Source organism: Rhineura floridana, chromosome 2 (genome assembly GCF_030035675.1).
Source record: "Rhineura floridana isolate rRhiFlo1 chromosome 2, rRhiFlo1.hap2, whole genome shotgun sequence".
In the NCBI taxonomy this organism is placed as follows: Eukaryota; Metazoa; Chordata; class Lepidosauria; order Squamata; family Rhineuridae; genus Rhineura; species Rhineura floridana.
Window position 1 is genome coordinate 168004085 of NC_084481.1, and position 15000 is coordinate 168019084.

General features: G+C 41.6%; 1 protein-coding gene across 10 annotated transcripts in view; it reads right to left on the reverse strand.

Annotated features, from left to right (window-relative positions):
- Nucleotides 1–15000, reverse strand: part of MAPKBP1 (mitogen-activated protein kinase binding protein 1) — a 175541-nt gene that overhangs the window by 107544 nt on the left and 52997 nt on the right. For all 10 annotated transcript variants that reach the window (XM_061611352.1, XM_061611351.1, XM_061611358.1 and 7 more), the window contains one exon: nt 8570–8661. In XM_061611352.1, coding sequence (XP_061467336.1) covers nt 8570–8661 — 92 coding nt within the window. The remainder of the gene's footprint in view (nt 1–8569; nt 8662–15000) is intronic.

A 15000-nucleotide genomic window follows, 5' to 3' on the forward strand; every position in this document is an offset into this window, starting at 1 on the left:
TTCTTCCAAGTATTTTAAGAGCAGGTTTCACCTCACATTCTAAAATTTCTGATTCTTCATCATACGGTTCCTCCGCGAACAAATTGTCATCCTTGCATCTCTTTTATAGAGTTCTTCTGTGTATTGCTTCCATCTTCCTTCTATTTTATCTCGGTCAGTCAGTGTGTTCCCCTGTTGATTACTCAACATCCCTACTCTTGGTTTAAGTTTCCCTTTAATTTCTCTAATCTTTTGGAATAGGGCTCTTGTTCTACCTTTTTTGTTGTCCTCTTCTATTTCTATACAATAACTATTGTAATAGTTCTCTTTGTCCCTACATACTAGTCACTGTATTATTGCATTTAGAGTTCTGACAGTGTTTCTGTCTTCTTTTGGTTTTGCTTTCCTTCTCTCTTTAACCATTTGAAGAGTTTCATCAGTTATCCATTGAGGTCTTTCTGTCTTTTTAACTAGAGGCATTGTCTTTTTGCAGTCTTCCCTGATGATGTCTCATGACTTCAATCCATAGTTCTGGTTCTCTGTCAACTAAGTTTAAAGCCTCAAATCTGTTCCTTATTTGATCTTTGTATTCTTCTGGGATATTTAAATTGTATTTTGGCATTATGATTGCTTTGATGTTCTTCTGTAGCTTTATTGTGATTTTTGATATTACCAGTTCATGATCTGTACTGCAGTCTGCTCCTGGTCTTGTTTTTGCAGAAAGTATGGAACTTCCCCATCTTCTGCTGCCAATTATATAATCAATTTGATTTCTATATTGACCATTAGGAGATGTGATTATCCTCAAAAAAATACAAATTTGCAGAAGTTTTGTGTAAGCTTACTGAATACGTTTCTCACAAAGCTAATGAGTTTACCCCACCTAATACACACTGTGACTTGGATAATTGTACATGTAAATATCAGCTGCCAATCCCAATATTGTCTACTACTCTTGTCGTTCTATATTTCTGTGACCATTCCCAATCTCTCTTGTCTGAATCTGTTTGTCTCTGGTGATTGTTATGTTCTTTTGTTTCATTAAAAACCAATAAATATATTTCATTAAAAAAAAAAACCAAGAAGATGTGATAATCCTGGAAGAAAGCATGGAAGCAGAAACAGGCACTGAAGTGCTGATATCACTTGCCAACTTTGTTATTGTTTAATTTCAGACTAGGAAATTGAAAAGAAACTTTGTTGGCAAGGTGATGTAATATAATATGAATATGAAATCCTTTCGTTAAAAAAAAAAAAGGACTTCCCTGACATTTGTATTTCATGCAAATGATGATAAATGTTGGCTTGAAACAAAACAAATAATTTGAGTGTTGCCACAGTCAAGTGTAAATTCCCATGGCCTTTACACCTTCCCACATGGACTTGATGCTGACCTGAATCTGGTGATTGCATAGTAAAGTTACATATGCACAGGGTCTTGCTTTTGGAGGCATTTATTTGTGGGTGTCTGTCACCGAATTGTCACATGTTACATTAGTCATGTTATGGTGGTCACAGGTCATTTGCCAGAAAACCTTTTTTCCAGTTTCCAATAAACATTACCATAAGTTTGACATTTGCTCATGAAACATTGGCTGATTACGTATGTTGCTGCAGATGGAATTTATTTTTTGATTCATACTTTTAGAGAACACAGTTGTCTAATTTACAAATAAATTGTTGAGTTGCAAAACCACTATGTTGGTCACATCTTCAAAAACGGAATAAAAAGGGAATATGTAAACTACGTGTGGCACATTAGGAAGATCAATCCAGTTAAGAAACAGTTTAATATTAATTGGAATTCGCATAATATGTATATAGCAATAAATGTGTGATAAATTAATGCAGCTTCTGGGTTTGAATCATAGAGTTGGAAGGGGCCTTGTAGGCCATCGAGTCCAACCCCCTGCTCACAGCAGGAAATCCACAGCTAGAGCATCTCCCGCAGATAGCTGTCCAGCCTCTGCTTGAAAACATCCAGCGAAGGGGATCCCACCACCTCCCTAGGTAGTCGGTTCCATTGCCGAACTGCCCTTACTGTCAAGAAGTTCCTTCTAATGTCCAATCTGAATCTACGCTCCTGCAACTTAAAACCATTAGACCTTGTCCTACCCTCTGGGGCAGCAGTGAACAAATCTGTACCCTCCTCTATGTGACAGCCCTTCAGGTACTTAAAGAGTGTAATCATGTCGCCCCTCAGCCTTCTCTTCACCAGACTGAACATGACAAGTTCCTTCAACCTTTCCTCATAAGACTTGTTCTCCATACCGGCTATCATCCTCGTCGCCCTCTTCTGAATCCGCTCTAACTTGTCTATATCTTTCTTAAAATGAGGCGCCCAGAACTGAACGCAGCATTCCAGATGAGGCCTGACTAATGCAGAATATAGTGGGACTATTACTTCCCTCGACCTGGAAACTATAGCTCTGTTTATGCAGCCCAAAACCGCGTTTGCCTTTTTTGCCGCAGCATCACACTGCTGGGTCATGTTCAACTTGCGATCCACTACAATTCCAAGGTCCTTCTCACACGCACTACTGCTAAGCTGGGTATTTCCCATCCTGTACCCGTGCATTTTGTTTTTGTGTCCTAAATGCAGAATCCTGCATTTGTTACTAGGAGCAATTATTGTGAAGCTCAAAATATTTTTTGCAGGATACAGCTAGAAGGTACTGCATCAGGCTATTTTAGGGTTAAGAGATTTCACAGGGATACCAACAAATTTGAAAGGTCTGTTACTAGATAGATTCAAAATTTAATTGTTTTTGAAAAGCACATGTGTTTTTCTAATGAGTGTTTACTCTTAAAACCAACTGGTCTCAGCATTCCTTACATCCTGCTGGCATTTCCTATCAACAGAAAGGAGGAGCCAACAGGGTGCGGCATCACACTGGCATCAGGGATGGAAGGGCCAGCTTCATAACAATCTGGGATATTAGGATCCCAGAGACGGCAGGTACCAGAGGTGCTGAAAGGATTTACAGGTTCCAAAACATACATGAGTAAATGAGTTCTGCCTTTGGCATCTTCCAAAAGAACTGACACTATATTTCAGGGACAGGGAACTGTTTAAAAGGCATTTGTCACTTGTCTATAATTAATAAACATGCATGCCATACTGCTGTGTCTGGCTATTAATGCAAATCACACTGCAAGAATCCAAGGAGCTTAAACAAAGAGCATTAAAAACACCAATCAATCCTCTAATTTTTCAAAACAGACAAGTAAAAGGAGAGGGGAAACGAGAAGAGCGCCTGAATTACAAGTTTGCGTTGGGCCAGAAAAATTATGCTTGGGCACTGATCCTGAGGAAAAACCACATGCTTTCTGGAAGAAAAACAAGGAGGAGCACTTCTAGGCCAGCAAAATCCCCCAGTGGCCCCGAACCAGATGCTTGCAGAGCAGAATCCAGGAACAACAAGGTGTGGTGACTGGTGGGTCAGCTTCTGGAGCTAGGATGGGGACTGATAGTACTGGCGAGTGTGGGGAGGATAGTACCTGGTAAGTGAGAGAGCAGAGCCTGATGAAATTAGGACATGGAAGTAGTAGCAGAAAAGAATAAATCTCATCCTCTTGAATCCATTTCCTCGCCCTCAGATTTTAGTCCTTTGCCTGGAGGTGGTGTGGCCATTCACACATCAAAAGAAAAAAAATCATCATACACACAAACACCCCTCTCTAAGAATAAGAGAGGGCAGATTTGCATAAAGTTTGCATATGCTAATTTATATGTATAGTTGCAAATTTAGAAATAATTACTGTAATTTAAAACAGGAATACAATGCATCACCTGCTGATGGGTGGCTCCAAGGACCCTGATTTCCCATCTTAACTATTCTTTAACTTTAAACTGGGCTTGAAGTGAACAACCCTTCAAACAGAGGACTGTCCTCTGTGGGAAGGGCATATGGCCGCCCTATGCCTTAAATTCAAGTATGAGTCAAGGCTACAGGCAGAAGGGCCAGATTCTGACCAAGTCCAGAGGTGGTAAACACTGGAGGAAAAGTACAGTTTCTCCCAAGCAGATGTTTTAGTGGAGCTAGAAGCATCAATATTGCCCACTTGACATTTAATGATTATATAAAACAGATCTAACTTGCAAATTTAGTTGTATTAGGATTTTGGATTTTGTTTTGGAACGGGACCGTTCAGCAGAAGCCAAAACTGGATTCACATGTAATGTAGTTGACAGACTTTTAGAGAAAGAGTAAACAGAAATAAATCTAAATGCAAAATTGCATTATTTTGGTGTGATCCTCTCATAAGGTTTGAAACTTTCTAATTGATATTAATAGTGAAATAATTTTGGTGCAGTAGAAAATAAAGCTCTGTTACATAACTTGGTCTTTTGGCTAGAATAGCAAGGGATTTGAATCTAGGGACTGCCCTGTAACAGCAGATTTAGGGACTGCCCTGTAACGGCAGATTTAAATTAATGTTGAATCAAAAAGCAGAATATCTGGAGAAGAACAGATCAGAACTGAGGCATATGCCTCACTTGCATGGCAGGCACCCATGCAATGCCAAGCACATTATATTCTGCTCAGGCCTGCAAAATGCACATCACTTCAAGAAGAATGAGCATTCTGCACAGTCTGCTTCTCATCGCCAAAGTTTAAAGGGGGGGGGAAAGCCTCAGAATGAATGCTCGAAAGAAGCCAGTGAAATAGCAATGCCAACTTTTTCCCGCTTTTTTGTATACTGCCAAGAAGGTATAAATCCTTTGAGAACAAGATAATAAAACAAACTGACCTTGCAACCCAATTAGGTCAGCAAACTGTTTCTCTATACAGCCACAGAAGATAAACTGAACACAAAGCGTTGTCTTGACAGTGGCAAACTTTATCAGCATCACAAAGCAGTGTGCAAGCAAGCAGCTATCCAGGCAAGACACACAAGTGGCAAGACTACAGACAGGAATCCTGTGCAATGTGCCATCTCCTGTCCATCAAAATGTACCACCTTGATTCCTTTACACAGGTCTACAGGCTCATTTAACCCACTTCCCAAAATAATTTCACTTTGGGAAATAGTGTGAAAATAATGTCTTGACATTACTGATTAGGCCAGACTTGGCATATGATCATCATCATAATGGAAGTAATCAGCAAATTAGTCTTCGGGTTTGACTGGTTTTTAATAGAGATGTGCAACTTCACAGGAAATGCCTGAGAAACATCACAGGAAATTCCTTTTACCAGTTTCACACTTCTGAAAATGTCAATGGTCACAGCAGAATTTTGCTGCTTCTCTAAGCTTTATTAAAACGTTGTTAGCTTGGTTTTTCAAAAGATACATAGGAAGGACGGACAAACACACACATACCTCCTTATCAAATGGAAAATACAAATAATCCCTCCATTTTTGGTAAAAACACAAAACATCACTGTGCTGGAGAGGCACCTATATGCATGCCCCTGGGAGAGAATTGAAAATAAACTATGACTTAAAAATTGTTCCACAGTTTAATGCAGTAAAGTAAAAATCCCTCCAATGTATGGCATTTTAAACTTTTATATGTTAAGAACAAAATCTGAATACAGTAGGACCCTGCTTTTCGGCGTTCTGCTAATACAGTGTTTTTCAATTAGAGTAAGGCCCCACTCATATGGCGCTTGTTCTGCTTTTACGGCATTTTTCGGCATGACGTGCTCGGTAGCTAAGCATTGGGTGCCATTTTAGTGACGGAGTTCCGCTTTTCGGCAGGGGTCTGGAACGTAACCCACCATATGAGTGGGGCCCTACTGTAGATACACAATAAGGCCAAGAATAATCACACTTTCAAAACAGCAAATACAAATTATGTTAAATAAAACCAGTTGCTGGAACTGGAATCACAAGTGGGAAGTGTGCTATTACACTCAGGTTCTATTTGCAGGCTTCCCATAGGCATCTGGTTCACTGCTGTGAGAACAGAATGCTGGACTAGAAGCAGCTTTGGTCTGAACCAGCAGGGCTCTTGTTATGTTTTTAAGAATGCATAGTCAAAAACGTATTTGCATATAGTTAAGAAAGGCTCAGGGAGTTCTGAGCAAGTGCATATTCAAGGCAGGGACCATTCCACTTTATTACTATATCTATCTCAATAAATGAACCTCACTTTCAGCAGAAGCAAGACATGCCAGAGTCGTCAGCTTCTCAAAGGCAAGAGCAAAGGACACCAGACATTGCTTCAAAGAAATCACAGTGTTTTGTTTCCCAAACTCTCACCTTTGGGAGGAGAAAGGGAGGGTTCCAGTGGGCTCTCCCTGTAGCATCACTTGACCTTGTCTCGTTTGGCTTTTGCTGGACTCTTTCATTTCCGACATGCTTTGAAAGAGAGTTGTTTTTGTCTTGTAAATTCAGACATAACCCTACCAAATGTTATAAAAATTCCTTTTGCTTCTCTCAGACACCCTATATGAGGTTTCACCTAAGAGGACATCTCCAGTTCTGCCTCAAGTTTGACAACTTCAGTATTTAGATGGCAACTCTGGTTTAAAGGTTTACAGAACTTTTAAAAGAGCCAGAGAAATGTCATGGAAAGAACATTGGGCTTGGACCAGAAAGATCTAGGGTGGGTTTTAAACATTTGCAATAGAGGTTTGGCCAACCAGATTTCACGAAGGAGTCCCAACTCCTATATACATCAGTAGTACCAAATCCTTTTCTTATATCCATATCTCAGATTCCAGAGCCTCTTCTCTGGAGCCAACTTCTTTTCTGGGCTCCCAGCATGTGGGCAAATTATACAGTAACTCTTTTAAAAGTATGCAAATTAAATACTGCTAAGCACTGGGTGTAAGCTTAAAAACACACTCACACCATGACAAAAGCTTCTCTCAGGCCAGCTTTAGAACTGGTCATGAGGCAAGCCTAGCTATGACAAAAATGACTGCTGTACTACACCCCCATTAATAGGCATATTGTTGCCAAACTAGCAGCTTTCTAAGATTGGCCTCAATTTTGTTTCTTCCCACTGCAAACTAATTATAGACACCCCCTCACATTAGCAAAATTAAATGCTAAAACAAGCTGAATATTCACCATGCTCCAGAATCACTATTAGGCAGGGAGCACCACTTTTGCCAGCTCATCATTCTTATTCTCTTAAGTACATGACAAAAAATATAGGCAAGGTGTTTGTCTTAACTGACATTCTTGGACAACCTCAGATTTTCCTAGGGGTTTGCTTCCAGCTTGGACATATGACCTTCACTGTTCTTACTCTCCCCATTCTCCACTTACAAAGGCAATACCCCCTATTGACCTGATGCACTCAGTAGAAGAGATCCTTTGGCTCAGGGGAACAGAGAGTATCCAGCCTGCACTCAGTTCCTATCTGATTGCCCAAATCATCACTCAGCCATCTCTTCTACTTTGCCTAGGATGACAAGGTCCAAGAGCACCAGAGACAGTTGTTTGGTTGCACTGTTATTCTCCAGTGTACTTGTTCCCAAGGGCTGGGAAGGGAAAAGGCAAGTGGGATGAGTTCCTTGTCTCCATCATGTATGTCGTAGGGATCCAAGGGTATTGTAATTCCCTCCAAAGCACACAAATCCCAGCAGAGGCTTCTCTCAGAGAGGATAAACACAAGCAGCACTCCACAGTCATCACTGGAAATGTTTGCCACTGCCTCCAATACTTATTGAGAACAAGCCAACTCAAGTTGCCTACTACTGCTTATCTAGACTCCCTTACTGACTCAGCCTATTTGATGAGATAGTAGCTTGGACGCATTTAAAGGAAAGGTGGGAAGAATAGTGCAAGTCTCAGAATCAAAATAATGATATAAAATAACTAGGTTCTCTCCCTCTGCATGTTAACAGAGATCCAGAGCCCATGAACCTTCACATCACAAAGCTACTTGACACTCTTAGAGAGCATCTTCTGCTTCAGGAGAAGTCTAGAATCAATCTAGCTTTTACCAAGTTACATCCACATTCAATATGGTACAGAATCCAATTAAAAAACAGCAACACTTAGCTAAGAGCTAGAGGAAGTTCCCCCAAGAATAATTTAATTAGCTATGATAGGTAAAGAGTTTTCCTTCCAGCAATTTAAACCAGCCCTACTGATGTTCAGGCTGGTATAGCACAGTGGGGAGGAGAGCCTGGCTGGGAGTCTGGAGTCTGTGAGTTCAAATCCCCGCTTGTGTCTCCTGGCTGTAAAGGACCAGCTAAAGATCACCCCCACAGTGAGTGGCTCAAGGGTTACGTGCCCTGCCACCTGTGCAGCCGTGGGCAAGCTGCATAGTCCCAAGGAGTGCAGTTGCCCCCCAGCTGGCAGTTGCGGACAAGGAAGGGGCTGGTTTGTGCAGCTGTGGCAAGCTGAGCAGGCCCTAGCCAACTGAGGACTAGCCTCAGAGGGAGGCAATGGTAAACCCCCTCTGAATACCGCTTACCATGAAAACCCTATTCATAGGGTAGCCATAAGTCAGGATCGACTTGAAGGCAGTCCATTACATTACTGATGTTCACCATAACTGGAAAGAGTTTTATGAGACTTACAATGCATCACTCTGCTACATGACAGATTTGGCATAAACTGTACCTTTACAGTTGTGCTGACAATGTGCATTCATTTTAGAACTCCCTCAATTACTCACCCAGCTGGATAGGCAACAAGACCACTCTTCGGATCACAGGCCAATCCTCTGCCTCCAGAGACCGTAATTCCCAACACTTTCTCTAATGTCACCTAGTCAAAAGAAAGAAAGAAAATGAGATGTATACATATTGAATTCAGCTCGCATTTAACCTCTCCCTGTGAATACAGACTTTTTGTACGTGTATGTGTGGAGATATATTAGTGGAGACTGAAAGATGCACAGAAATCAGTGAAGATGCCATCAAGTGTCAAGAGCTGTTCTCTAGATGCAGATGACAAACATATTTAGTCTGGTAGAACAAAAAAAAAAAGCTGGTCCATATTTATGTTCTTATAACTGAAAACATTTCTAAAACTATTAAACAAAAAAGAGTGTGGAAAATGCCGGGGGGAGAGGAAGGTTAGAGAAAAGGAACTTGCCAAGCCATGAACTCTGGTTGTCCCAGCCAAATCCTTTTTGAATGTCTGGGGTAGCTCTGTGCATGCGTGTGTGTGTGCGTGCGCGTTTTATGTGCCTTCAAGTCGATTACGACTTATGATGACCCTATGAATCAGTGACCTCCAATAGCATCTGTTGTAAACCACCCTGTTCAGATCTTGTAAGTTCAGGTCTGTGGCTTCCTTTATGGAATCAATCCATCTCTTGTTTGCCCTTCCTCTTTTTCTACTCCCTTCTGTTTTTCCCAGCATTATTGTATTTTCTAGTGAATCATGTCTTCTCATTATGTGTCCAAACTATGACATAGAGATCTATAAAAGTGTTCAGCAAACAGTGTTTTGATACCTAGGGAAACTTCTTCTCCAAAGCTTTCAAGTTCTTTAAAGAGGCCAATCAATTGTCAGGAAATGTCACCCCTTTAAGTTTATGGGGCACAACCTTCTTCCCTTGAACCCTCCGACTCCTTCATCCCAAGCCAAGAAAGTGTAATTATCTATAAGCATATTTCCAGCAGATAATAAAAATCACTTCATTGCAACAGCATGATTGCAATGAGACAATGGTTGGAACGCCTCTCCCAATATGAACCTGCCCGTACACTGCGCTCGACATCGAAGGCCCTCCTCCGAGCTCCGACCCACAGAGAAGCTCGGAGGGTGGTAACAAGAACTAGGGCCTTCTCAGTGGTGGCCCCTGAACTGTGGAACAGTCTCCCCGATGAGGTTTGCTTGGCGCTGACGCTGCTGTCTTTTCGGCGCCAGGTTAAAACCTTCCTCTTTTCTAGGGCTTTTAATTTAACTTAATTCAGTTTTAAAGTGTGTTGTAATTGTTTTTAGATCTTTCATTCTCTGTACTTTTGCTGTATGGTATTATTGGATTTTATTGTATATATTTGTATTGCTTGTTGTTCACCACCCAGAGAGCTATGCTAGTGGGGCGGTATAAAAATTTAATAAAATAAATAAATAAATAAATAAAATTTTCAGTGGCGGCCCCCACTCTCTGGAACTCCCTCCCGCATGACCTTCGACATGCCCCTTCCCTGAATGTATTCCGCCAAGCTTTGAAGACCTGGCTCTTCAGACAGGCCTTTGGGACTTACGGGGAGGGTTAAATTTTTACGACCAATAGCCTACTACTCTGTACTGGAACTGTTTTATTGTTTTATTGTTATATTGTATTTTATGATGTATTTTATTATGATGTAATGTATTGTTGTTAAATTGTACGTCGCCTAGAGTGGCCATTGGCCAGATAGGCGACCCACAAATTAAATTATTATTATTATTATTTAAACCAAGCTCAGCTAATTAGTTTCATAGATAAAGAGGAAAGGTCTGAACTCAACTCTCCTACACACAAACCCAAAAATCTCCCCCCTGCACCATGCAGCTCCATGCATCAAGTGAATCTGGGTCCTGAATCCTGCCAGTCAAATTGTGGCAAGGTAGCCAGATGCACAAGGAACCAATTCATAAAGGCCTGGATCCAACGAACCACAAACAGGAGAAAGTGTATTAGTGATAGTTCATAAGCTCATGCACAAATGCTAGGGAAAAGCTTCTTGCACATTTGCACCGCAGTGTTGCCAAATCCTCCTTTACCCTGTTTTAGCAAATATATTGTTTCTTCAAAAAGCATTATATAACCAATCCAAGATTTTATTGGATTAAATGTTTACTCTTCTGTTTTTAGTTACAATAGTTTGTTATATCTTTTGTCACGTTTCCAAAAAGCCTGTACAGATCGGTGGCATGGTTATTAATCATAAAGGTTATTAAAAGCCATCTCTTGAGACTCCAGCCTTCCAAAAAACGGAAAAAGCTCCCACACACAACCTTTCTAACCAACTTCAAGGCCCACCAAAAGGTCCCCATGGGTGCAGATTGGCCTGATTTGCCCATGAAGATGTCTGGTTACAATAGCATTTCGTTTTTGCAAGAGGATTTCCCATTCCAACAGAATTTCTAAAGTCCTTCCTTCATATGTTAATACTTTGGCTAGTTTGCTTTCTAGATGCAAACTAGTGGCCTAAAGGCAAAAGGGCTCCATAACCTTTCCCCATCTCCACCCGTGTCATTTGGTCCACATTCTTTTGTGCTAGATGCCTTGAGGCAGCAAGTGAGAAGCCAAAAACAAAGATCTCCATCCGGTGCAAAGTGAGCTTCTCTTTGGAAATGTGGTTTTCAGAAAACCAAAATACAAGCTTTGTTCCTTCTGAGAGTATGTATTTCTGGAGGTTGTATTCATATAGCCATGGGAACAAAAGCTAAGAGAGAGCTGAACTCAAACTAACACTTTTTCCGCCGTCCAAAATATAACCAGTGCCTATTACCTACCCTGCCAACTTTTTAAGAAGGTGATGCCTACTGCAGTCAACCAAGAAAATATATTTTAAACAGGTGGAGGCTAAAATTGTGCAATCTTTTGTGCAAAGCTTTTCCCAGGATAAATCAGGAGCTGCTTCTATCACATGTTGAAGACTTTTGAACTCGGGAGTGTACTCCTTTTTAAAAAGTACTCCACCTTCTGGAGCTCCTAATGCAGGACTAGCCATGATGTTTCACAAGAATGCGCTCTAAATTCCTTGCATGCTGGTTATGTATATACAGTTTGATGCTCTATACGAGGACCCATGGACTGAGATACTAGTCCCAAACAAAAGAACAGATGTCTCCGACTCCTCCTAAAACTATGAACAGGGACATTTCATAAGAAAGCACAAGACCAGGGTCAGACTTCACGGTGCCCTTGCATGGTGCTGCTGATGGGCCCCCACATTCCCAGTCCATACACATATCCCCAATGTGGCCACACTTCCCCCCCCCCCGCTGCCACCATTATTTTATTTATTTTTAGAATTCATATCCCGCCCTTCCTCCATAGGCTCAAAGTGGGCTACAACAGAGAAAACATAATACAGCAATCAATATTTAAATCAGCTGAAGCCATCAATTAATTACAATTCCGTGGACCAGGTGTATTAATCATCAAAGCCTAACAGAAATAAACACACACACTGTTGTGTTGATGCCTAAAACTAAGTTGACACCCATTGAATTTCTGACGGGAATGTGTTCTGTGACTAGGTTGCTATCGATTACAAGGCTTGATGTCGCGTTATCATTCCTAGAGCTTTCCTGATTGGTGGTGCTACCAGCAAACTCTCTCCAGCAGACACCAAGTCATGGATCACATGATGCAGGAGACATGGTCTCTCGGGTAACTGGGGGTACTTACCCAATGAGGGTGCAGTGACACCCACAATGAGGATCCTTCTGCCTGACAGCATTCAGCCCTCCCAGATCTTGTCTGAATGAGAGGAAAGAGGCTGCACCCCCTCACTTAGTCTGCTATTTGAGAACTTCTGCCTTTAAGCTAATAATCTCCAAATCCCTCATTCTGATTAGTGTTAGAGAGCCAACTCACTTGAGATTAGTGGCTTTCTCATTCCCGGGAAATTAAAGGCTAGTAACGCTGCTGGCCTCCCACATTCTAGGGAAAGACTATCACTCATGTTGGAGATCTTAATCTCTAACAGGCAGCTACCTATACCATCAAATTACTTTATGCAATCAAGTACATGGGTGTGTGTTTTTTAAAAAATGTTAGATGAACGAGGCTGCCTGCACATGGAGGAATCAGCTGCCATTTTCAGTACTGTGGGTGCATTTTTGTTAAACCACAGACCATGGTGTCTCCCTCCCTTCAGTGGATCAGACCGAAAACATACAAGCTGCTGCTAGATGCTCCCAGGAGACCACCACTTACTCCAGAAACAGGCAATATCCAACAGGCTTTTCAATAAGCAAGTAGTCCTGACAAAACCAAACCATACACCCCGATTTGTAGCTTCCTGGTCAAAGAACATAAATTAATAATTTCATCCTTTCATTCAAGAAGAAAAGAGAGCGTCCACTGAACTCAATAGATACGCCTCTCAAATGCACCATATAGTTATGCATGCGTACATCAATAACATACAGGCAAATCACTCTTCGCATGTGGAGCTCATCAAGTGCTCAGTCATCCTGGGAATGCGATTACTCCATTTTCAATACCTCATTTTAATAAAGGCTGAGAGACATTAGGGGCCAGAACTAACAGGTCTTTCTAGCAATCAGGCATTTTTGGCAACTCCCTCAACACAATGCCACGCTCAACTGCCTCCGGACCCCATCACTTTGCCTCTTAGGCTGCAGGTGGATGATACATAGTTCCACAAAATCCTGCAAAAACTATTTGACCAGGGACCACATCGGGACAGGAAAAAAATTAATGTATATCCCACAGACTACTCCGTCATATCGCCTTCCAGTCTTTGAAGAACTCTCATCTGCAAACAGCCTTACACAAACTTTCCATTTGGTTAATTAATTGGCCATGGCTACGCAGCCTGCAATAGCTCTGCAAGATGGCTGAAAGGTGAGCAGAGAACAAGCACAGGCATCATGTGTTTATAACAACCAACCTTGCTGAAGACGAAGTACATGCTGTCCCCAAAATACACCCTATACACATGCACCGTCAGGGTGTCTATGGTTTCAACTACAAGCTGTTACCAATGAGCTGGACAGAAAGGGAATACACTTGTTCACCCTTCCTCCACAGCAACTGGAAACAGCTAGATCTGTGGACGGATAGCAGCACACACAACGCCACAGGGTGCAATTTGCTGTCAAAGTGCACACCCCGATACAGCTGTACAACAAAAAGCTCGAACTATTACATTCAGCTCTGCTGGGCTTCATTTGGCACATTTGGAGAAGAACCCTAATTACAGCATGCTGTTCTTCTTAGGGGGTCTGTCAGCATTTTTCCACTGTAAAGCTTTCATTTTGGGATCTTATAACACAGCTGTAATATATTCACTTTGAGCTGAAGCTGGCTGCTAAAAGGGCTGGCTGCTAACCAAATTTCTCTGCTTGTTTAGGATGGGGTGTTTGTTTTACAGGGTTTGGTGCTTTCATTTTCATCATGAAGATCAGAGAAGGATAATAAGTTATAGCAGAAAAAAAGTAGCAGCTCCAACTTGCATCCTGCATGCATACCCAAACACACACACCCTTCCATTTGGTATTTTCTAGTTCAAAACAGCTTCTTTTTGCAACATTGTTAACTGGACTCATTATTAAAGAGTGGATCTTTTTTGGGGAAATTTTTTTCCTCTTTACCACCTATAGTCACATTCCCACTCTTGGGAAATCGGCAGACACATTCCAAGGGCAGTTCTAAAAGACTGAAATAGACTATAATTAAAAGAGGAACAAAGTAAGCATATAGCAAGGCTGGAGAGCTGAAGGTCTTAAGAGCCATCACTGCTAATGGCATGCACACATTTCTTTTTATGCTGCTATCACTTCTGATCAACCAGGTTTTGTAGATTTTTGAAGCACTACTAAAGTCAGACACGCCACAGACAATAATTGCCTCCGTCACACAAGAAATTGCCATACACCAGCCTATCCATCCAGCACAGAATTGTCTAGTCTGGAGGGCACCATTCGTAGGCCATTGGTCCATCTAGGCCAGCACTGTCTACTCTGAATGCTCCTTCAACAATATGAAGGGAAGGGGGGGGAACTCTGTACATACAGCATGAGATACAACCCATGGGACAGTAGTTAACTGAGCTGGAAGAAATAATTTCCCGCTAAGACCACAACCTAACTGCATTTACTAGATAGTGAGACCCACTGAACTCGGGACAGTTCCCTACAGAACCTTATTGTTGTCTCAGTGCTGCTCATGCCTGCAAGTTTTGCGCAGCATCCGCATGACGGCATCAGAATGTCATTCCATACCATTTCCCCCATTTAATCCAGACTTACAGTTTGTGGAAAACACAGTAAATTTTAAAAAATTGAAATAGTAAATCTGGATTAGATTTGGAGAGGAATATAGGACTGCATTTTGATAAAGACCACATCGTGCGTACACTGCACGAAACCCACATGCCTGTGCAGAACCAAGCCCACAATAAACTGCCT